The 24543-nt window shown below is 52.5% G+C and overlaps 1 protein-coding gene across 1 annotated transcript in view; it reads right to left on the reverse strand.

Moving 5' to 3' along the window:
- The window catches only part of COL27A1 (collagen type XXVII alpha 1 chain), a 162405-nt gene that overhangs the window by 76096 nt on the left and 61766 nt on the right, over positions 1–24543 (reverse strand). Inside the window, exons 13-23 of the mRNA XM_026457102.1 lie at positions 24057–24110; positions 21636–21680; positions 12710–12763; positions 12010–12054; positions 8227–8280; positions 6870–6923; positions 6185–6238; positions 3624–3677; positions 3403–3456; positions 1714–1758; positions 307–452 (exon numbers count right to left, since the gene is read on the reverse strand). Of these exons, the coding sequence (XP_026312887.1) occupies positions 307–452; positions 1714–1758; positions 3403–3456; positions 3624–3677; positions 6185–6238; positions 6870–6923; positions 8227–8280; positions 12010–12054; positions 12710–12763; positions 21636–21680; positions 24057–24110 (659 nt within the window). The remainder of the gene's footprint in view (positions 1–306; positions 453–1713; positions 1759–3402; positions 3457–3623; positions 3678–6184; positions 6239–6869; positions 6924–8226; positions 8281–12009; positions 12055–12709; positions 12764–21635; positions 21681–24056; positions 24111–24543) is intronic.

The following is a 24543-nucleotide window of genomic DNA, read 5'->3' on the forward strand; positions in this document are numbered from 1 at the left end:
AAAAAAAAAAAAAAAAAAAAAAGAGAAAAGACAAAAAAAGAAACGGTGCAACCCAGCCCCTGCTGCAACAGACTCACACTTGAGCATTTCATTTCCTTTTATAACCTGTTTCCTCCACCACCCCCACCCCACATTCAGACATCTTCCCATCTTGTAAAATAGCCCGAAACACCATCTAGGGTGGCTGCACTATATCCCACTACTTGAACAATCCCCCACAGTTGGGCACTTAGGTTATGTCCATTTTTTTCATCTTTTACCAATACTTTGTTCTACATGGGGACCAATTTTTTTCTCCCTTTTCACAACTGGCCATGGGATTTGGGGTTTGAATTGGGGCCTGAATATGTAGGACCCCCTCTTTCCTTTTGTCCCAAAGGATCTCCAGGTCCCCTTACCTTCACGCCATCCAGGCCGGGCCTCCCAGGAAAGCCCTTCCTGCCAGGCTGACCCTGCAACAGAGAGAGAGGTAAGTGGGAGAAGCTGGGCAAGGGCAACATTGCTGGGGTCCAGGAGCCCCAAGGACCTGGCATAGGGTATCCATGGCTGTAGAGAGCCACATACCCTGGTGGCCAGGGGCATAGAACCCTGAGTCCACCAGGTGGCCAGCTGTCCTGGAATGCAGGCAGGGTTTCCAGCTGCATGAACTCCGGGAAGCCTCCCCCATCCCTGGGCTGGTCTTCCTGTTGTAAATGAGGATGATGACACCTGCCTTCAGGGAGTGAGGGAAAGGAAGGAACTTGGCAGATGATAGGGGGCACCAGGAAGGGAACGGTTTATGTAAGTGGTCCTCAAAGTGTGGCCTGAGGACTGCAGGGGTCCCTGAGACCCTTTCAGAAGGTTCATGAGGTCAAAATGATTTTCCTAATAACACTAAGATGTCATTCGCCTTTGTCACTGTCACTCTCGTGAAAGTAAGTGGCATCATCCCGAGGCTGCATGGTGTGCGATATTGTCAGTGGGTTGAATGCAGAAGCAGAGCTGAAAAGCCAGCTGACTTCTATTAAGCCAGACATTAAAGAGATCTGCAAAAATGGTAACACAACGCCACTCTTTCCACTCAATTATTTTGCTATGGAAAATAGAGTGAATTCTCCTAAACATATTATTTTTATTAACAGGAAATGAGCTTATGATTAATCTTCAATGAATGAATAAATACATTTAAAGTCTCTTGGTTCTAATTACTAATCTCAGTAGATGTAACCCACACAAACAAAGGTCTTTGGGTCCTCCATCATTTTTAAGAGTGTAAAAATCTCTGGATACCAGAAACTTTATGAACTGCTGGTTTATGCAATGGCTGGGATCACAGGGGGTGTGGGACAAGTGACTTCGGAAAGGCAGCTTGGAAGAGTGCAGAGGGCTCAGGCTAAGGGCCCAGGCAGGGCATCCTCACTGCCTGGCTGTGAGATGTTGAGCTGAAGCCTTCACTCTTGTTTGCCTCTTCTCTAATGAAACCAAGGAAAGCAATCCTGTGTCATGGGAGAATCAAGGAGAATAAATACTGACATGAAGCACCTGGCATATAGGGGGTGGGCAGTGACAGTCAGTTTCCTGGCTCTCTCCTTTGGGTCTGTCCTAGTTCTCTCTCTGGCTGGTACAAGGCCCTCACTGATGACTTCCCTCTGGAGCACTGACCACGTTGCCCTGCCTGTGCACAGCTGGCTCAGCTCCCATGAATGCCACCTACCCCAGGCCAGTGATACTCACCTCCAAGCCAGGGGCCCCTGGTGGCCCCATGGGTCCCTCATCTCCCTAGAATTGGGAGACACGAGAGAGGAAAAAAGGAGAAAGTTAATCCAGTTGGACTTGCAGAGATCTTGTCCTGTATGGAGGGAAAGGGATGGACGGAGGAGAGCCCTCCTGGACAAAGAGAAACAGCATGCCTGGCCCCCCTGCCTGGCCCCACTCAGAGGCTCCACTGGCCATGGCCTAAAGGCCAGGCTACACAGTGACTTCCAGTAAATGGCAACTCCATGGAAGTCCTGGGCATCAGAGTTAAACCCCATTGTGTGCTGTGAGGAACAGAGCCTCAAACTGCAGTTCAAAGATGTAGGCTCTGAGTTTTGCCATTTGCTCACTGGCAGACCTCAGCCTCGCTGTGTTTCAGTTTCCCAGAGCAGAGAAGATCATCCTCAAGTATAGTAAGTGGCTTCAGCTGAGTTCCTGGAGCTCAGCAATGATGCCTTATTCTTTCTTGCAGCCACCCCCAAACATCACTTGGGATGGTGCAGTATCTAGGGGGTGTTTGGTGAATGAATGAATGAATGAAGACGTGAACAAGTAGCAAGCATACATCTTGAGTGGTAATGTGAGTGTATACAGAAGCACGTGGCTGGTGCCGTTCCCTCCTCTCCCCTACTTTCCCGCTTCTGGCCCATGAGACTCTCCTGGTCCCCCCCAACCCCCACAGGCTCAGGGAGCCTCCGAATTGGCTCCTTCTGGTATGCCAGGCCTGACCAAGGGGCTCCCTCCAGAGCCACTCCCCAGCTCCTTTCCCCCAGCTTCCAGGAAAGCAGCTCCACGTGGTGGCTCCCAGAGCCAGCGCTGGGACCCCGCCAGACCCAGAGCCATCCCAAGAAGGGATCCATGTCAGCTGGATGCCCGCCTGCGGTTGCGGTAAATCTGGGCTTCCCGCACCCTCAGCCCAGGGCTGTGTGTCACGGGGGCCTGGCGCCTGAGCTAAGGTAAGTGGGGCACAGGAAGGCTAAGGATGGCCTCGTGCACAGGGCAAAATCAGCAGCCCACCCATTTAGTGCCCACCTGGTGCTCCAACAGCCCCATAGAGACCCTTCCCAACCCACTTCATCAAGTGCACATAAATAAGCAGATCGATGCTCTGCCACTAACTAACTGTGCAAGTCAATGTAATATTCTGGAGGTGCCCCCAGGCCACTCCCAGGAAGCACAGAGTTGACAGCATAGGACGTATGTCGTGGGTTTTGGGTTCAAACAGACCTGGGTTCCCACTGTGGCCCTGCCTGCTACTAACCATAAGACCCAACTGAGTCTCTTTTTCTCTCTGGGCCTCAGTGGCTTCATCTGTAAAATGGGGCTGATAATTCCTACTCCCTCATTAATGTCCTAATAAACTGCTACTATGAGCATGGCATTGGCAGTAGTTCTGGGAAAGAAAACTCCAGGGTGATGAGGGTGTAGCGGAGGGAGGGTGTGGGGAAGCCACCCTGCCAGGTGACAGCAGGGCAGAGAAAGTCCCTGGAAGGGGCATGGGGCAGAGCTGTATAGGATGAGCTGGTGGGTGAGTCTGGGGAAGCCCTGGGTGGTGTCCTGGCTGAAGGGGTTCCAGCCCCAGCTAAGGTCTTCAGTACCCAGGACAGGGCAGGCTGGGGGCTGCAATCAGGCCAGGATGGGCAGTGGAGCGGGGCCAGACAGTCTCACCTCGGGCCCCAGCTGCCCACGGGGTCCCGGCAGGCCTCGGGCTCCAGGCTTACCCTGGGGAGAAGGGAACAAAAAGGGAGAATCAGAGGCGGCACCTCCATCTCCATCACAGGCTGGCAAGGCACCCCCTGCTTCCAAGCCAGGCAGCCAGCCCTTGAGGCCTGTGGTTTCTGCAGAGCTGTCTGCTCCTCCAACTGGAGTTGCCCTGGGCAGGTACTTACCTTCATGCCTTCTGGGCCGTTGTCGCCAGGGGGGCCGATGTCTCCTGGGAATCCCTGAGGGGAAGCAGAGAGCAGGGTCACCCACGGAGGCTATGAAGGGAGTGCTACAGGTATGCGTCTTGCAGGGGGACTGAGTGGGTTTCCATCTCCTCCTGCTGGGATGGGACCCCAGGCAGGTCAGTTAACCACCTTGATCCTACAGTCCTCAGTTCTAAAACAGGGTGCGTGGTTCCAGCCCTGACACCTCAGAGAGTTGCTGAGACAATACACCGGATGGTGCAGGAAAGCATTAAGGTTGTGACACGGAAGGTCACACTCAAGGTCATTATTTCTCAAATCCGGTGCTGCTACCGGGTCAGAATTATGGGTGTCTGGGGACATTGCTCCCCAGAGCCAGCCATGCCTTGCCCTGAGAAGTCTTGTCTTTTGACTGCAGTAATCCTGCAGAGAGGATGATTTTCTGGGTTTGCTGTGACTTTGAAAGCATTGAAAAGCGCTGATTTAATTAACGTCAGCTCCAGTCATTGTAAGCTGAAGTCCTTCCTACATCCTGGCCACATGTGTTAGACTCTGCCCCACTCCACCCATGGGGGCTCCCTGCTTCCCGATGAGGGCCATTCCCCTGGGATGACTGTACAATAGAAGGTTCTTCCCGCACGGAGCGGAATCACCTCCCTTCCCTGCAATATCCTCGGGCTCCTCCTTAGGGTCCCACAGAGCACAGGGACCCCCTCTCCCCACAGTGGTCTTTGCACAATTTGGAGACCTGTTACGCGGTTCCCAGAGCCCTGCCCTCCTCCTGTGCGACCCTGAGAAAGTTCCTTAGCCTCTCTGGGCCTGAGCTTCCTTATTTGTAAAATGGTGCCTGTAACAACACCTCCCTTACAGGGCTGTTCTTAAGTTTAAATGGAACCAGCAAAGTTGCAAGTGCTCAGTAAAAACTGTATCCAAAATGATTTTGGGTCCTGTACCCTGGGAAAAGAACTCTGCCTGGGGTGGGCCCATCTCTAAGTGAGAACTTGGTAGTCGGGATGCTCAGCAAATCCTGATGCTCACTCACATCTGACCCATTGATGAGTGAGAGATGATTCACCCGGGTGCTGGAGAGCTGGAGCTCCCTCCCATGGTCTCTGGGAAAGAAGCAGGCAGGGTGCTGACACGCTTATCAGCTTCTGCGCTTATCAGCTTCCGCCTTCAGCTGAGCAGAGCTATCTCCCGGCTACGGAGTCGGCCAATCAAAACAGAACACAAAGATGGGAGAGGCTAATGGCTAAATTGTCCAGGGACCCAGGAGAGGGCCAAAGCAGACCTTATTTGCTCTTACATAGCGGAGCGACCCTGAGGAAGCCACTCTCCTGCTCTATGACTCAGTTTCTTCAACTGTAAACTGGTTGTAGTAATATCTCCCTCATGTGCCTCTGTGGTGATTCAGAAAGTTCTCATCTCGAGGACACTACACAGCCTCCTGGCACCAGGAGGTGCCTAATAAATGTGAGGGAGCATGCCTTCCACCCTCATGGGCCAGAATGCTGGGAAAGCTGGACTCTCAGAAAAGCCTTTTTCCAGTGACCAGAGGAGGGAATTGGGGCCATGGAAGAGAGGCCAAGTCCATTTGTCTAAAGATAGGACTGTGTGGTGGCCAAAGTCAACACAGTGGAAAGTCAGAACTTGTAGCTTTTAGGAAACATTTCCTCATCCATCCGAGTGATAGCAGAAGTGATCCTTGGAAGGGTCCAGCCTATCCGCAGAGCCACACTTTTGTCTTGGATGCAGAGACCTCATGGGTGAGCAAGACCTGGAGGCCAGTGATTTGTGGGTGGGGGGGCTGCAACTGGGATTGGCCTAGGGGCCGATGATCCTGAGAGGGACAACAGCCCTGGATCCTGCTCAGCCCAGCTTTCTAGACACGAGACGTATGCTAAAGAGAGTGGGGGTAAAGAGAACCCGGCCAGCTTCCTTCGCTCCATTACGTGTGAATTCCGAGTTGATCATTCAGGTGTAGCCTACCTGTGCCAATGATCACACATATTGGAAACCCTCAGGGTCTCTCCTTACTCAACTAGAGTTATTATATGAATTGCTAAATCTATCCTTATTTCTCATTCTTCATTCAAAAGTCCGAATTTTCATTTACCTCTTGCTCCCCATACTGGGAAGCTCTGAGCCCTGAATCGTTCCAGAGTGGCTGTGGGTGGTTAGGAAAGTTCCAGGGCTTGGAGAGGGAACTCTAAGTGGAGAATGTGGGAAGCTCCTGTGAGGGGCCCAGACAGTGGCGCACAGAGGGCTTTCATGAATCACAAAGCTGCGGTGGCCACAAAGTTGGCAGAGGACTCTGAGGCCAGCTTTTTGTCCCTGTTGACTTTTGAGAGCCCCTGGGTAAGAGCAGAAGAGCAGAAAGGGAAAATAAATGATTGCTGATCTAGGAATTTCTCCTCTCAGCCTCATCTCTCATATCCTGCATGACCTAAAGCAAGTCTTTCCCCGTCTCTGGGCCTCAGTTTCCCAGGGACGAGACCGAGTCCCAGCTGCAGTCAGACACAGAGAAATGGGGCATCACATACCTCGGGTCCAGGGGGCCCGGGAAACCCAATGGATCCTTTGTCTCCAACTTTGCCCTGTGGAAGAGAAAAGGTTGCAGGGAGGCAGGGGTGAGGGCTCCACCTTCCATGAACCCCCTGCGTTACCCCCCTGGCTGTGGGTAGTTGGAAGGTTCAGAAGCATGTGCATAAAATCTGCCTGGTCAACTAGAAGGAGCTACCATTCAAACTCTACCTCCTGCACTTACTAACCGTGGGACCCTGGGCAAGTCACTTCAACCTTCAGAATCTTAGTTTGCCCATCTGCAAAATGGGAGCAATATTAATTCCCTAACTCCTGGGGTAGTTGGCAGCCTTCAAAGAAACAAAGTTCAGAAAGACACACAGCGACACTCAATAAATGACAGCCACTGCTGTTATTGATAACATCACTATTGTTTACAAGGCATCAGGAACCCCAGATCCTCATCAGGGTTTTGTCGGTGAATGAGGCCTGCCTCTGAAGCTGGGTGAGTTACTGAGCCTCTCAGTGTCCTCATCTGTGAAATGAGCAGATCCCATTCTTGCCCTGCCCTGCCCTGCCCTGCTTGCCCCCAGGAGCTCTGCTGCAGGAGGAAATGAGGTCTTCAAGGTGAAGGTGTCCCCAGCCACGTTCCATGATCAGTCAGAGAGTGTGAGATTTGGGGGTGCTGGAGTAGCAGGTACTTACCAGAGGCCCTGGCTTCCCCCGTGCGCCGGGGAACCCTGGCAACCCCTGGCTCCCCTGGAAGAGATCCAGAGCAGGCTGGGGTTAGTGAGGAAGAGAAATGGCCAGGTGAACAGCCGCCCAGTCCTCCTGCTGGTCCCAGGCCCAGAGAATGCCCGCCTTGGAGGAGGATGAGCTCCTTCCTTTCCCTGCTACGGGCTCGACTTGGATCACACCTGCCTCACACCCTTATTGGCTGGGCCCCAGGAAATGCTAATGAGAAACAGCAGCCCCTGTCCTCATCAGGAAGAATCAGAGACCCTGAGGCTGCATGCAGGCTCTGCAGTGCCTCTGACGCCTGGGGAACTCTGGAGACTGGGTCCAGTAGGGGAAGAGCCAGGCCTGCTGTGGTTCACAACCCGGAGATACCAAGGCTGGGTCAGGACAGGCCAGTGAGGAGGGAGGGAAGAGGAAGAGGGAGAGCTGGCCAACATCTGGGCCTCATTGACTGGCCAGGAGAGTTCCAGATGTGGCCACATGATGCCAGACACAGGCAAAGGGGAGCAAGTCTCAGCAGGCCCACAGCTGTGCTCTGGAAGTCAAGGCCACCTCAGTTTGATCCCGTAGTCAATATGTCATTTTGTAAGGCCAGTTAGCTTATCCTAAATATTCATGATCAAGGGCAGGACCCTGAGCCGAGCTCCATCAGGGCAGTCTGGAGCCTTGTTCTCAGGGAACTCACTGTCCAGTGGGGACTCAGCACGAGTCACCCAAAATCAGAGGAGAAAGGTGGCACCATCAGCAAGGGGAGGACATGCCTCTCAGGGCACTTAGAGAGGGAAATGGCCAGTTTCTGAGCAGGTGGGGAAATGGCCTCTGAGCAGGGTGGTGTGGAGGGGCTGGGTGGAGGGGGTCCTGGGCGGGTAGCAGTCTGTGTGTGTGTACGGAGGCGCACAGCAGGCGGTTCGGTGGGGCTGGAGTGCAGGGCTGTAAAGGGGACAGCAGGAGTGTATCAGAGAGATGCACTCACTGGGGTCCTGATGTCTGGTTAGGGAGCCAGGGTGCCATTCTGAGAGCAATAGGGAGCCATGGATGGTGTGTGAGCGGAGAGCACCGCTTTGCCCTCAGAAGAACAACTGGGTGGCAGTAAGGAAGAAAGAGAAAGCAAGAGGCTGGGGCCCAGAAATAAGTTAAAAGGTCACTGTAAAGTCGAAGGAAGAGATGACAAGTGGATCAAGGATGGAGAAGACTGGATTATTTCAAAGGCAGCCGTCTCACATGTGGGTCCTGGCTCATCATGGGCCCTAGGAAGGAAGCCAGGACCAGGGGAACAGCAAGGCAGGGGCAGGGGCAGGGGGAGGGGAAAATCTGATGCAATTACCTTGTCTCCTTGGAATCCGGGATCTCCCGACACACCTGGAACCCCTTGTTCACCCTAAGTACACACCAGCAAAGAAGGTTACAATGGAGACCACGTGGGCTCTGGAAGCCTCCCCCACAGACCCCCTGGCGAGGTACAGCTGTGCCGAGGCTGTTTCCCAAGTCGGATCCGGCCAGCAGCAGCCTTGTGAAAGGAAAGGACGGGCCCCTGGCGAGGAAAGCAGGCGGTGGTGGGGGGAGGTGAGCTGGCCGATGTGCAGACTTGCCTGGGGCTGCTGGGATGGCTGGAAATGCCACTAACAGAAGCTAAGCTGCCCACTGCCCAGTGGCAACTGGCCTTGGCTGCAGAACTGACGCAGAGCAAATGAAGTGTTTGATCCTTCAGCCTCTTCATCATCAACTGGTATTGTCACACAGGGGTGAGGGCAGCGTGTGCAAGGGCCTCACACCAATGTGGTTTCAGAGTGTTTGCGTCTGCTGTTTGATATTTTTCACCATCAGACTGAGCTGTCACTTCCTCCTCCTGTGGGGGTTTCTGTGCTAGCAAGCAGCTTTGGTCTATTTTTTTTTTGAGATGGAGTCTCACTCTGGTTGACCAGTTTGGAGAGCAGTGGTGCGATCCTGGCTCTCTGCAGCTTTGACCTCCTGGACTCAGGTGATTCTCCTACCTCAGCCTCCCCAGTAGCTGGGACTACAGGCACGTGCCACCACGCCCAGCTGATTTTTATTTTATTCATTTTTTTATTTTTAGTAAAGATGGGGTTTCACCATGTTGCCCAAGCTGGTCTTGAACTCCTGGACTCAGATGATCCGCCCGCCTCAGCCTCCCAAAATGCTGGGATTACAGGCGTGAGCCACTATGCCCGGCCGATCTACTTCTAATTAACTATTTTAATCAGCTATAGCATGGGAAATCAGATTTCCTGACTTGTTAAGACTATGTGTAAACAGCGAGTAAATTGGTCTTGACTTAAGTCTGGGTGTTTGTCTTCTAACACGATGTACTGCACAGGCTTAGTGACACTGATTCTGGCTGCTGGAGGCCTCTTCTCCTCCCTCCCTGTTTTTAGCCACGTTCTGAACGGGCAGTCCAGATTGGGAGCTGCTTCCCTTAGGGCAGGAACCACCTCACACGGCCCTCACCGCACCCTGTTCAGCCCTCCACCTTGGACATTACTGACACTCTGTCGGCCCCAGGATTCAAAACACATTTACAACCCTGGGAGCAGGAGAAAGAATGGAGAGAAAAACCCGGGAAAATGGAGACCCTTAGAAAACCCACACATGGCTAAGGCCATGACCTAACAAAAGAACTTCCTTAGTAGAACAAAAGTCAGAATTTGAAAAAAAGAAATTTTTTTTTTTGAACTTACTTTGTTTTTTCCAATTTGGAAAATCCTGTACAACATCCTGGTGTTTGGGGAACCACAGGACTTTTTTTTTTTTTTTTAAATGTCCAAGAGAGGAGTGAAGGGGTGAAAAAAAAAGAGTGAAAATAGAAAAACAAGGAAAGTTTAAAAGGCACCTCGGAAATCAGAACAATGAATTTGGAGGGAGCTGGGCTCGGAGCAGGAGCTTTGCTTCCAGAATGCTCCTCCAGGCTGAGAGAGGGAGCCAAGTGGTTGTAAGTGGGACTGAGTCCAGGATGGGTCATGGAAAATCTGGGATTTGAGGCAGGAGCAACCTTGGAACATGAAGGGATGGCTCTGTCATCCCAGGGTAGGGCCAGGGGACACGGATGTGTGCGTGGCTGATCGGAACACAGCCTTAAGGCTCCTCCCCACCAAAGGAAAAGGGGTTTCTTTCTCCCCCCGCTCTCTTTTTTCCCCTGAAGACATTTGATTTTCTTAAAAACTATGGGCATGAAAATAATTTCCTCCTCCTTTTTTTTTCCAGAGTTTTCACCTCTCTAAATGTCCCAGGCAACTCCCATCAGCAAGCCAGCTGAGTTCCATGTAACACATTTATTTCCATGTTCCTGAAGCAACACTGAGCTGAGACCAGCTCCGCAAAGGGGCCTATAAAAAGCTCACTGCCTACACTCTCATTTTCCCCGGCTTCCTTTCTCTCTCGTTCATGACTTCAACATTTCCAGAGTGCTGATGTCTCAAACCTTGGGATAAACAGGTAGGTGCGGGGAACCCCCCGTCTCCATCAGAAAGCCCCTTCAAAGAGGGAGGGCTCTGGCAGAGGGGTGTAGCAGACAGCAGGGCAAGGGGCGGGCAGAGGTGGGTTGTGGCTGGAGGCTTGGGCATGGCAGGAGGAGATGGAAGAGGTAGAAACAGGTAGAAAAAGGACTGGGGTTGGCATTGCAACCAGCTGGCTACCCAGGGATAGGCTTGCATAATACAATCCGGATATGTCCATTTTCACCCAGCAATTCTAATGTTCTAAAAGTCCAGGGGCCGGCAAATCTCTTTCTCTCTCTGGGTCTTGGTTTCTCCAGCTGTGAGACGTAGGCACTATGAAATGTGAACCTCCCAGAATCTTACTAGCTCTGACCTTCTGCCCTTAGTTCTGCTTAACAGTTGAGGTCTCTGGAGCCAGGTGACTCTCTACTTACCGGCTGTGTGGCCTCAGGGAAGCTTCTTTTTTTGAAACGGAGTCTTGCTCTGTTACCCAGGCTGGAGTGCAGTAGCGGGATCTTGGCTCACTGCAACCTCTGCCTCCCAGGTTCAAGCGATTCTCCTGCCTCAGCCTCCCAAGTAAGTGGGATTACAGGCGCCCACCACCATGCCTGGCTAATTTTTGTATTTTTAGTGGAGATGGGGTTTCACCATGTTGGCCAGACTGGTCTCAAACTCCTGACCTTGTGATCTGCCCGCCTCGGCCTCCCAAAGTGCCGGGATAACAGACGTGAGCCACCGTGCCCGGCCCAAGCAAGCTTCTTATTTCACAGTGGGTAGGAGGATTAATGGGTGGATCCATGTGGTGCACTCAGATGGTACCCAGCATGGCACCTGACCTTATGACTCAGGAGTAGGGGGAAGACAGGTGCGGTGTCAACTGACCACAGGAGGGACTGAGCAGCAGTCAGTCCTTTGGATGTCTCATGGATACTTGGAATGTTGCCCTGAACCCCTCCTGCACCCCCTTTGGGGGTCCTGGTTTGCCAAGGGTCTGAAGAGGCTAGGCAGGAAGACAGCCACAGAGCAGGGCACAAGTGCTGGGCCCTGTGTCTCTGGTTTTCAGATGCTGCTTCACTCTGGGCCCCCAGGGCCTGTCTTCCCACTTCCAACTCTGGTGTGGCACAGGGTGAGATAGGAAGAGCTCAGCAGCAGTGCTGTACAGAGGATACATGGCAAGGGTAGCCACCCCCATGGCAGCAGGAGAAGCGGGTCAGGGGCTCAGAGTTGCATTTCCAGTCGGCACGCTCTCTGGGGTTGGGTTCCCAATTTCATGCCAAGGTGGTCTATGTAGATTTGTTTCCTCCTGTGCCCTCACTGCCATGCTCCTTGCTCTATGGCTTTGCCTTCAAAGCACAGATGCTGGCCTCAGCTCTGCTCTCTGGATTCAGAGCCCTGTCTTGACATACCTGCCCCGCTTGCTGCAACAGCTGCTTATGCACTATCTGCTGAGGTTTTCGGGTTCCCGGAACTATCTGCCTGAGTCCCCCCCAGTGTGACTAGGAAGAAGCTGGGGAGCACAGATTTAGGGGAGGCCAGAGGAGAGGCAGGAAGAGTGCAGGGGAGTGGACCTGGCGAGAGATCAGCAGCAGCCTCCGGGCGGAGAGGGGGGTGGCATGCAGAGAAACCACAGTGCAATAAGGGAGTATTCAGATCACCTTATCACCTTTCAGTCCGGGCTCCCCCACGCTGCCCATCAGTCCCTGCAAGACAAAGACCCAAGGCCAGCTGTGATGGAACTCTAGGCCACAAGAGTTAGGAGCCCTGGCTTAAACGTAACTTGCTGCCAGACCCCCTGCTCGATCCCCCAACCTCAGTGTTCACATCTGTGAAAGGGGGCAAATGACTCCCATGTCACAGGGCAAGGGTGTGGACTGAAGGAGCTATGAGAAGAGGCAGTGAACCACAGCACTGCAGACAAATCCAGAGGACGAAGGCACTGATGGGGAGGGAAGGGCATGTTGGTTAAATTGGGTCGTCCTTGGGATGTGGTCTAGCAGTCTTGGCCTGCCTTCCTGCTGCACGCCCTTCCCACTCAGGGATGGGCTGAGTTCATGGTTTGCATGGTAGTTTCTGTGGCCCTGGTGATGTCCCCCACTGGACTTCCAGTGCTCTGAGGCCTGGAACCATATCAGCTCGAGGAGGATGCCTGGCCTAAATGACATACAGATGATGCCTGGCTCTGGGGCCAGAGCTGACAGCTCCTGACCTGCCCAGCTTCCTCCTAGCAGCACTCTGAGCATCCTGCCATCCTCCCTTCCCCTAGCATCATCTAAGGTCACCCTTCCTTCTGGGATGAAATGGGTCGGGGGTGCCCACTTGGGATGAGGCCTGAATTGGGGGGCGTTCCTTGCTTACCTTCATGCCCTTGGGTCCTGGGTAGCCAATTGGACCCAACACTCCCAAGTCACCCTGTGGGGGAAGAAAGAGAAGAGGGTGTTGTAAGCAGTGACCCACAGGAGGCTGGCCTGGGTGGTGGCAACAATCCCCAAGGTCCCTGGGGCTGGGCTTCTGAAGACACAACTCTGTAGGATTGATCTCAGAATCTGGAATGTTCTTCATCTGGAGACCTCCACTAAAGTGCTGGAATAAACTTCATAAAGATCCTTGCCCACGCTCATTTCTAGATTGCTGCCCTTTCCCTGTCCCCATTCCTTTCCATATTCTTTTATTCCATTTCCATATTCCTTTCCATTTCCTCTATCTGATTCTTTACCCCGGATCAGGGACAAAGGGCTTTTCATTGGACTATGTTGGACCCTCAGGCTCTCTCTATCTGTCCCCCCAGAGCTGCTGTAAGAGTTAAAGAAGGCATAAATGGGAGTTCTGACTCCTCCGGCTACATGAGGGGAGGCACCTCCTGCTTCCCAGAGGCTTGGCTCTCTCTGAGGAGGGCAGCAAGTAAGGAGTGAGGCTGTTGATCCTAGAAATCCCAGAGTTGGCGATGGACCCTGTGGGACACTACAACCAGCTGGCGGATCCTGGACCACAGGTTGGAGCTTCAGATCAGATCAGTCGGTCCAAAATGAGAAAAATGGAGTTCCCAGACCTGGAAAACCAAGTTTCCTTCACGACTGTGGAGTTTGCAGATGACAGCTCAGCCTGGCTGAGTGCTGTCCCGATGATGCCCCTCCTGGCCTTTCCACAGCCTTCCTTCCTTCCTCTGCAAGGAAGACTCTGGAAAGCACTCAACCAGGCTGAGCTGCCATTTGCAAACTCCTGCAAACTCCACACCGTCCCTCTGTCTTTCTCCCCAGGGGCATTCCACTGCACAGGCCCTGTGGCCCTTCCAGCAGGACCCAGGCAGGGATGTGATTTTTCATTCTCTGTCCACCCAGTGGACAGCAGACCACTGGGTCCCACTCTCCTCTGGGACTCACTCATTGTGTGAACTAGGGGAACTTGATGTCTCCATGCCTCGGTTTCCTCATGTGACAAGTGAGGACATACAGTACTGTCTACTTGCCAGCCTTGTTTCCAGGAGTAACTGATTTAACATGTAAATACTTGGCAATGTCTGGAGGCATTTTTGGTTGTCACAACTTAAGAGGTGCTATTGGCATCTGGTAGGCAGAGGCCAGGGATGCAGCTCAGCATCCTGCAGTGCACAGAACAGCCCCGCCCCGAATAACCATCCAGCCCAAATGTCAGTAGTGCCAAAGTCCAGGAATCCTGGTACAGAGTGAAGAAGCGGCTGACTTTTCTCTTAACCAGCCTATGCTTTTCCCCTCAAATCTCACTTCTGCCCACTCCATCACTCTCTCAGCCACAACCATAACATTAAGTCCGCACTCAGAGAAAGGCAGACCCTGAAAATACCCTCTTCTCTCCCTTGTCCATCCTCCGTGACCGATATGAGCGTCTGGCTGCTGTGTGGTTTCAATGTGCCTGACCTCTCTGGGCCTCTGTTTCCCACTACCTGATCAGGCTCTGTGGAGGTCCCTGGCAAGTGCTCTGAGGTGGGGGCACAGCTCTGAAGCACTGGAGGAACAAAGGCTGCCCCAGGTCGCCAGGCTCAAGAATGGGAACTGGAGTTCTTATCTGAGCTGCCTGGAGACGTCTCGGAGGGAGGCCAGGCAGAGAATGAAAAATCACATTCCCGCCTGGCTCCTGCAGGAAGGGCCAAGGGGACTATGCGATGGAATGCCCCCGAGGAGAGACAGAGACAGACAGACAGACAGACTGCGTGGAGTTTGCAGACGGCAGCTCAGCCTGCCTGAGATGATGCCGATTCTCACTCTCCCAACCCCAGAGCAACTGGAGTCTGGCCTTGGCGCTTCCTGGCCTGTGTGATCTTGGGCAAACGCTTCCCCTTTCTGGACTGTAGGATTCTCATTTGATTGGATTAAACAAAACCTCCCAGCTAAGCCTTTGCTAAGAAATTCTGCTTTCAGGCCCAGCGTGGCGTCGTGGTTCACGCCTATAATCCCAGCACTTTGGGAGGCCTAGGTAGAAGGATTACTTGAGGCCAGGATTTCAAGACCAGCCTGGGCAACATAGGGAGACTCAATCTCTATGAGAAAATATTTAAAAATTACTGGGCATGGTGATGCATGCCTGTGGTAACAGCTACTTAGGAGGCTGAAGCAGGTAGATCTCTTGAGCCCAGGAGTTCAAGATTACAGAGAGCTGTCATAGCGTCACTGAACTCCAGCCTGGGCAACAGAAAGATACCCTATCTTTAAAAAAAAGAAAAGAAAAAGAAAGAAATTCTGCTTTCAGGTCCCATCAAATAATCTCACTGAGAAAGTGAGGGTTCAGTGTAACGGGTGTTAATAATAAGCAAATGCCAGTTGCCAGCACTGTGCTAAGCACTTGACCTGCCTTAACCCAGTAATTCCTCGCCACAGCCCTTTGAGATCAGTCTACTACTGTCCCCATTTCATAGATGAGGAAACTGAGGCTCTGAAAAGTTAGGGCTCCAGCGAAATCACAGAGCCAGGGCACCTCTGGGATTCACACTAGGCAGCCTGTCTCCAGAGCTTCTAGGCTATTCTGAGATGGTCTCTGGAGAGGAGGGAGAGAAGCCGGATTGGAAGGGAGGCCAGCTCGCTCTGCAGAGAGCTGCATGTCCACAGGTCCCTCTGGCTGCTGCTTCTCTCCTTTCCTGGACGAATGCAGCCAGGGTGGCCAGCCCAGAGTTCCCCCGATGCACAAATAAACAGAGCGGGCTCTGCTGGAGGAGTCCTGCTCTGCTGGGGGCCAGGCAGGGTGGCAGGCAGAGGGGCCGCCAGCAGCTCGGGAACACAGGCTCTTTCTTCCTCCAGGCCTGAAGTGGCTTGTTGTGTGGGACTGAATTCAGTGCAGGCCGGATGGTCACCTGTGTGGGTCCTCAGGGAGTCACAGCACAACACCCCATTTCCCAGGTCCCGCTCGCTGCTTCAGCAGGCCTCTCCAAAGGGGTCTGTGTGTGGTGGGGGCAGGGACCTCGCATGGGCATCCAACCCTAGGGGAGAAGGAATCTGGCAGAGAGATCCCTGCCTGCAGGCCACACCCAGAGAAGGTGCCAGCTTGCATATGGCAGGTCCCCCTGTGTTGGTGGGGCCCCCACATTGGGCTACAAAAGCATTTCCGGGAGGAACAAAGAAAACTCCAGGCCAGCATCCCCCGAGGGCAGCTTGCAGAGCAGCCAGCTCCTGTGTACCAGACGCCCTCCAGACCAGCTTGGCCGGAGCCACTCAGAATGTCATGTCCCCATGAGAAAGAATAATGAGTAAGGCCCTTAATTTGGATCCTGTTTCCACTTTTCTCTAAGCTCCCAGACACCGCACGCCACACTGTGCCCTTCGTCTCACTGACTCCCACCAACAACACAATCAGCCCTGTCTGTCACCATTTAAAGAACGCCCACTGTGTGCTGGATGCACGCTACCCACTTTGAACCCTCCTTAACAATAGCTAAATGTCACTCTGGGCACCTTTGCCACGCCAGGGACGATGCTGGTGGCTTGGACGCTCACCAGCTGCTCACAGTATCCCCAGGAGGTAAGCACCATTGTCATTCCCACTCCATTTTACAGATGGGAAAACTGAGGCTCAAGGACAGGTGACATAACCTGCCTGAGATCGAGCGATAAGCAGGGGGCAGAGGCAGGACCGGAACCTAGGTCTGTCCATCCATCTGTCTGTCTGTCTGACCCCACAGTCCATGCTCACAAGGTCTGAGTTGGCTGTTGATAAAAAAAAAAAAAAAAAAAAAAACTTGGCACAGGGTTGGGCACAAGAGGGTTTGTTGCATACCAGGTGGTGGGGTATCTAACTTTGCTTTATAAACCACTCAAGGCTGCCTTTCCTGTTGCTATGTCTCACCTGAGACAGGGCATCAGGTCAGGTTGGAGACTCGGAAAAACGGAGTTGTGCTCCCCTGACTGCCAGCCAGTGGACCCCCGGAGGCTAACGTGGGGAACGTCCGGTGCCCATCCTTCATGACGGTTGCTCACACATCTCACCTTCCTGCCCTGCTCTTCCTCCTTAGCTGTGACATACTTAGCCACTGACGTATCTCCCCAACCCTGGCTCAAGCCGTTTCCTATTCCCGGAGTGCCGTGCCCTCCACTGGCATTGTTCATGCCCATTTGTCCTTGGGCCTCCAGCGCTGACATCACTTCCCTGACCCCAAGACCAGGTCATGCCCCTGCTGTCAGGCCTCAGAGCCCCATGCCTCTCGCTCAGGGCCCTTGACACCGACCATCCTTTCTGCATGTGCCTATAGGGCCACCGCCTGTGCTGCCTCCAAACCAGGGGCAGGTGCCTGCTCTGAGGACCTCACCTCTGTGATTCCAGTGCCCAGCACGGGGTACAGCTCTGAGGAGGTGCTTGGTAAAAGTGACTTAATGATGGTGAAAAAGAAAGCTAAACATGCTCACTTATAATCTCTCTGAGGACTGCCTTTGAAGGCCAACAATGCCAGGTGGGTTAGGGACAGGGAGCTGGAGCTGTGGCCAGTTCTGGCTGCTGTGTGGTCTTACTAAGCACCATCTCTCACACGAGAACAGCCCTGGCACTGTCCAGTCCATGCTGTCACACACCCGCTATCTCTGTTCAGCACAGAAGTCTTGAGGAGCTGGGGATGTGGTGCAGCAGTGGAGAGTATGAGCTGTGACAGGCCAGGTCCAGCTGATAGGCTGTGTGACCTTGGGCAGGTGCTTCACCCTCTCTGAGGCTCAGTTTCCTTAAGTGTAAATTGGTGGCCCCACTTCCTACCCTCAGAGGGCTGTTGTGACAATTAAAAACTTGGCACAGGGTTGGGCACAAGAGGGTTTGTTGCATACCAGGTGGTGGGGTATCTAACTTTGCTTTATAAACAAGGAAACAAAGCCAGGTGATCGTTTAGTGGCAGAATAAGGTGGACAAATCCATTGCCCCTCATATGCTGGGTTTGTGGCCAGATCACATGTTCTTTGGGTCTCATTAAATCGTGGAGGAGCCAACATTTCCTCTGTGTCACGCTGAATAGAAAGGACAGAAATCGTCTTTGTTGAGCAGTTTCTGGAATCAGGCACAGTTTTCTTGAGGGCCTGCCAAAGGGTTTCAGTTACTCAAAGAGGGCTGTGTGGAGGCCCTCTCACCTCTGAGGCTGCAGGGAGCCACCGGTGGCTTATTGGAATTGAGGCATATGGACCCAGGTGATAAGCCCGACACTTCCACTCTCTAACTGGTGACCTCGGCTTCGCGCAGCCTCCCCAGCCCAGTGCATGCGATGCACACATAGCAGACAGACGCTTAATAAATGTTAGTTTGTCCTCTCACGCCCTTCCTCCCGGCTGCAAGGACCCGGGGGACGGAAGGAAGGTTTGGCTTCAGTCTGCATGCAAATTGCTTCAACTGACTAGACAGAGGCATTGAATAAATCTGAATTTCCACTAAAATGATTATCAATACGTGGAATTCCCATTTGCTCAGCTAAAAACCCACATCCTCTGGAAAACCGTAGGTGACTCACAATCCCTCTTCCTCTTTAACTCCTGGTTAGAAAATTCCTTTCCTTTCCAGCTCTTTGGGGAGACAGTTTTTTCCGCCAGGCACAGAAGCTGCTGCTCCCAAAAATCTAGGGTGGAAGGAGGCATTTGCTCGGGGAGCAGAGGTGATCTGATGGGCTCAGGCCCAGCCCTGTGACCCCACAGTCACAGGAGAGAGGACACTTCATCTTGGCAGTGAAAAGAATCTAAAAACTGAGGAAGGAGGCTGAAAGTGGCCAAAAAAAGACACAGCATGAAGGGACCACGAGGCAGAACAAATCAGCTCTGGGAAAAGAGGGTACCATGAAATGCAGAAAAGGCCCAGGGCTCTGCCCCCAGCACAGGCTGCTCAGAAGCAAAAACAGGAGTGCCCTGGACTAGGACTTGAGATTCATGGCCTCCATCCTCACCTGCCAGGTATGTGACCTTGACCAAGGGCCTCAGTTTTCCCATTTGCTGAAAGGGTTTCTCCTAACAGACACTGCAAATAGTGTTTCCAGACTGAACAATTAAAATGACAGGAACAGTGAAATTTGAATGTCAGATAAATAATGAGTGACATTTTACTATAAATGCGTTCTAAATATTGCATCTGACATTCAAATTTAACTAGGTGTCATATTTTATCTGGCAACCCTAACAGTGGAGTGCAGCAGAGAGTGCAGGTAAGAATGAGCTTTGTAAAGAACCAGGAGGTCCCAGCACTTTGGGAGGTTGAGGCGGGCAGATCGCTTGAGCCCAGGAGTTGGAGACCAGCCTGGACAATGTGGCAAAATCCTGTCTCTACAAAAAGAAAATACTAAAATTAGCTGGGCGTCATGGTACACACCTGTTGTCCCAGCTACTTGGGAGGCTAAGGTGGGAGGATCACTTGAGCCCAAGAGGCAGAGGTTGCAGTGAGCCAAGACCACACCACTGAACTCCAGTCTGGGAGACACAGTGAGACCCTGTCTCAAAAAAGATAGAACCAGGAGGGCTTCGATGCTATAGTCCAAAACCCCAGAATCTGTGTTTATTCCACTAAGCAATATTCTTGCTCCTCTCAGGACCCAACCTAGTGAACGCTGGGATGATGACAAATAGGAACATGTGCCAAGGATGACAGACAGGATATGTAAACATCCCTTCAGAAAGGCTTTGGGATTGGAATTGTTTAGAAGGAGCCCTGGGAAGCACAGACAAAGACCATTTTACACCTCAAACAGCCTCACTCAGGGACAGTGAGGACGACTTGGGTTCGATCCACAGGAAAACACTGAACAATGAGAGCTGTGTAGAATGGACTAGGCTCCCAGAGAGGGAGGGACTTTTTACACCGGAGGTGCTCGATTTGGAGTTTAATCACCATATGACCAAGATGCTCCAGAAGGGATTCCTGTTGGGCTTAGAGAGAGTCAGATTAGAAGACTTCTAGAGAGTTCTCGAATTCCCATGGCAGGTATTTCTTTTTCCAAAGCATTAGGTCAATGACTTGTGCCAAAGAAGGTGCTCAGCAAAGTCCTACTGAATGGACATCAGGGATGACAAATTTATGACTCATGTGTTGACACTTCCTCAACCCCAGCCAAGGCAGACATCACTCATCAATTGCAGCACTCTCTCCCACCAAGTTCCAACGTGACTGTGAAATTTTTCTCAAGTCAGTAACCTAGATAGCTGCTACCAGGTGTAAAATATCACGTGTGTATGTAATATAATAACACCAACAATAGCTATTATTATCATAACTAGTACTTCTTGAGTGCTTGCTATATACTAGGCACTTTACATATTAATTTATCTACATCCTCACTCATAACAACCCTCCAAGTTACGTACCAATATTGTTCCCATTTTACAAATGAAGAAACCGAGGCATAGGGTGGTTAAAAATTTTGCTCTGGATTGTGATTAAATGAGTGGTAGAGCTAGGAAATTTGAACCTAGGCAGTCTGGTTCCAGAAACTGTCCTCTGAGCCACTGGACTGGAACGGACTGTGTGTTTCTGTGGTTCTGATAAGAGTGGATTCAATGATCCCATTTCACAGAGGGGATCCCCGAGGCTCAGGGAAGTGAGGCCAAGGTGAAGTTCAGTCAGGAGGTAGCAAAGCCAGGATTCAGACACAGAGGGCTCTCACCTTCTGCCCACCCCACCCAGGTTCTGCTCCCACTCACCTGAGCAGGCACAGGTGGCCATGGGGACATTTGGACCATCTTCCCAGGACTGGCCTCCCCTGAGCGACGGGGTCCCCTGCCTACCTCAGGGGCCTCCTCCAGCCTTTCCCTGAGCAGAATTTCTCAGTACAGTTGCTGGAGTGGTAAAGCTGGAAGCTCGTTTGTCAAGCTAGCAGATAGTTTACCTGTGTCCCTCCACGGGCCCTCAGACTCAAACCCCATGAGGAATGACCCAATGGACAGGGAGGAGGGGGCATCAGACTATGGGAACACTTGGAGTGCCATTTCCCAGGCTCTGACCTCTCACTGGCCCCTGGAGCTGGGCACAAGGTTAACACTCACTCCACTGAAAGCCCAGCAGGGGCCCTGGCTCTGGCTAGAACCACTCCTCCAGGCCTACGCCACCTGGATGGAGTCAGGTCAGATCGCCTCCCACCTCCTTGTGTTTAGGCTCTGTCAGCCCTGGGCATTTCAGGAGGTAATAACAAGAATTATTATAACAATATTTTCCACTAGCACTTACTGGGTGCCAGATCCTGTGCCAAGGACTACACATGTGATGCCTCCTTTAATCCTCACGGCCACTCCAGAATGATTCTGCTATCATCTCTATTTCACAGATGAGGAAACTAGGCCCAGAGAGGGTAAGTGGCTTGGCCCAGGTCACACAACCAGGATGTGGCGGGCCTGTGACTTGAACCTAGGTGGTCTGGCTCCAAAGTCCACTTGGAGGAAAAAAGTGCAAAAGACCACCCTGCCGGCTACCTCCTCCCTCTGGACCTGGAACACCTCACCTGTCAAATAAGTACTACCACTTGCCCACACCTCCTTGCAGAGCAATGGCCATGCACGCAGCAGCTGTGAAAGTGCTTTGGCAATCTTGTGTTCCAAGCGCTCATCTCATTTAACTAATAAGGAAACAGGCTCAGAGAAGGCAGGTGATCCACCTGAGGCCACACAGCAGGGCTCTCCTCCCTCAGCCCGCCCCCCCTCCCCAACTCACCTTCCCCACCCAGGTTGGTCTCTCCTGGCCCCCCAGTCCCTCCGGAGGTTTGATGAGAAAGGGGCCTTTTCAACCTCCCCTGCAGGGCCTGCTCCTGGCTCCCCACACGCTGGCTCCACCCCGAGTCTCCCCAACACCCACCCGCTGCCCCAGGCATCGGTGTACTTACAATAAGGCCGGGGACTCCAGGGGGGCCTGGCAGGCCCAGTTCTCCCTGCAGATAGACAGACACCAAGGTGGTTACTTGTCCCATCTCCCTCCAGGGCCCCTCCCTCCATGTCATCCTCCACACAGGCACCTGGTGGGGTCTTTCAGAGCTGAACTCTCCTTATTCCTGACCACAGGCTCCAGGGACTTTCCTGAGTCTGGCCTGGAGTTTGGACCACAGCCTTCCCCTCTCTGCCATCAGTTTTCCACGTCTGTCAAATGGGGAGGTCGGACTTCCAAATCCAGTATCTTCCCATTGTAAGCATAAAGGAATGAGCGGAATCGCGATCACGGTCATACAGATATGCATGGTGCTTGACATTTCACGCTCATTTTATAGACGGGAAAACTGAAGCTCCAGAGGTTAAGTGATTCACCCAAGGCCAGGTGCAAGGAAATGACAAAGCCAGGAGGACTCCAAACTGAGAGCCTCTAAGCTGACCTCCTTCCCTTTCTCAGCCAGGAGGTGCTGTGGCCCTTGGAGAATCCTCCCCAGCACCCCACACCCTCACATGTCCTTCCTCCAGGCCCCCCCAGAGGCTGGAAAGAGTTCTAGCCTGGGAGTCAGGAGACGAGGCTGTGTGTGCGATTTACCCCCCGACACTTCAGTTTCCTCATCTTAAACATGAATCTTCCATGGCCCACATGAGAAATGACAGGTGGAGGGGTTTGAGTCAAGTTCAAAATGGAAAAGTGAGAATATAAAACTCCAGGGCTCTTGACATTGTGATTAGCAATGAGAAGTAAGCAACAGCCTTCGCTTCAAATGAGGGGAAGAAACGGACATCAGGTCTTTTCTGTTCCTCTATGCCAGGAGCATAAAGACTTCCCTGCCGCTCCCCAAGGAAACTCGCAGAACGATACTGCATATCTTTAACAGTTAATCTAACAAGTGATATATTGAGGGAGAGGCTCTGATTTCCCCCCACCCCATGCCTTTGCTGCTGCCCCTTCCTCCACCTGCAATGTCTTCCCACCTATCTCCTCATCCCAATGCAAATGTTACTTCCCTGTTCTCTTCTCCAAAGAGGCACCTGGGACCTCTCTAATCCCACTGCCTGTTGTGTGACAGAGGAGAGCAATGGCCCATGAACTCCTCAAGGTCAGGACTGTACCCCAGATTACCCAGTATTTTACACAGCCTCACCCACTGAACCCGTGTGATGAGTGCAACACCTTGGCTGCCTCCTTTCATTCTCACGACGGCCGCTTTTTTTTTTTTTTTTTTTTGAGACAGAGTCTCACTCTCTTGCCCAGGCTGGAGTGTAGTGGCATGATCTTGGCTCACTGCAAGCTCCACCTCCCAGGTTCAAGCAATTCTCCCCGCTCAGCCTCCCAAGTAGCTGTGATTACAGGTGCCCACCACCACGCCCAGCTAATTTTTTGTATTTTTAGTAGAGACGGGGTTTTGCCATGTTGGCCAGGGTGGTCTTGAACTCCTGGCCTCAAGTGATCTACCCACCTTGGCCTCCCAAAGCGCTGGGATTACAGACGTGAACCACTGCACCCGGCCTCAAGTTGGAATTCTGATTCCCCCAATTTGCGGACAAGGAGACTGAGATTCAGGGAGGTGAATGGATTTTTCAAAGCTCACACACCTGACAAGTGGTGCAAGAAAATTCAAACCCAGGTCCGTAGGGCTCTGAGGTCAAGGCTTAATCTCCAAGGGAGCCTGGCTGGGTCAGGCTCAGGGAGCATTTGTGGAACTGAATTAGCGCCTAATCAGGTGCTGGTTATGAATGCAGCAGCCACCACTGGAGAGGGCACAGCTGGCACAGCTGCTCAGGCAGGAAGCCCCAGGGAGAGATGGGGGACCATGAACACCTTCTCCCACCACGGCCTGGAGCCGGGAAGGGAAAGACAGAGTCGGCTCCCCAGGGCAGGCTGACCTGGCTCCTCGTGGAACACAGCCTGGGCCTCTAATTATTTACAAACTCTATAAACATGCCTGTGGTGGAGATTCCTTTGGAACTCAGTTCTTCCTTTTCTCCAAACACGGCCTGCAAACCGTTTGCTTCCCCAAGCCTCTGCCGGCCCATAAACATTTCTGATGCTTTGTCAGATGGCAGCAGCCGGGGCCTCTCCTCTCCAGTGAGGAGTGATCCATGAACCTTCCGAAGTCCTGGAAACCGGGTGCAGCCTGGAGCTTTGGACCCAGGGGCTCAGTGGGCTGGGGACTTTTACGGGGGGCGACAGGGCAGTCATAGTAGACAGGAGCCCAGCGTTTAGAGACGTCATGTAATTTGCCCAAGGGTGCCCAGCTGGTAGTTGACAGGGCTGGGATTTGACCCAGGTCTGTCTGACCCTAAAGCGTGGACTCCTAAAATCTGCTGTGTGTTCACTCGAAATCTCTCTCCTGTTCCCAAGGACTTGAAATACTTACAGGGTTTCCATCCAGTCCGGGAGGGCCTCTTTCCCCAAAGACTCCAGGAAACCCCTGGAGGGCATGAGAGAGAACAAACATCCCTAGGTTAGTGTTTTCACCTGCAGGGTGGGCTTTGCTCCAGACCCCCAGGGGGGACACAGGGACAATGTCCAAGCGGTCTCACTCCTTGGTCATAGGCAGACAGTGGAGTCCTGAGGTCACCCCTACCATCAACAAGCACCCACACATAAAGAATTTCTCACGGGTCCTTTTCTTTTCTATTCAGTCTCTGAAAAGAAAATGGTACCCAGCTCCCCAGCATGAAAATGCCAGTCCTGGGAGGGATTGCATTGGGAGTTATACCTGATGTAAATGACGAGTTGATGGGTGCTGACCAGTTGATGGGTGCAGCACACCAACATGGCACAAGTATACATATGTAACAAACCTGCACGTTATGCACATGTGCCCTAGAACTTAAAGTATAAAAAAAAAAAAAAAAGAA

This window comes from Piliocolobus tephrosceles, chromosome 14 (genome assembly GCF_002776525.5).
Source record: "Piliocolobus tephrosceles isolate RC106 chromosome 14, ASM277652v3, whole genome shotgun sequence".
In the NCBI taxonomy this organism is placed as follows: domain Eukaryota; kingdom Metazoa; phylum Chordata; class Mammalia; order Primates; family Cercopithecidae; genus Piliocolobus; species Piliocolobus tephrosceles.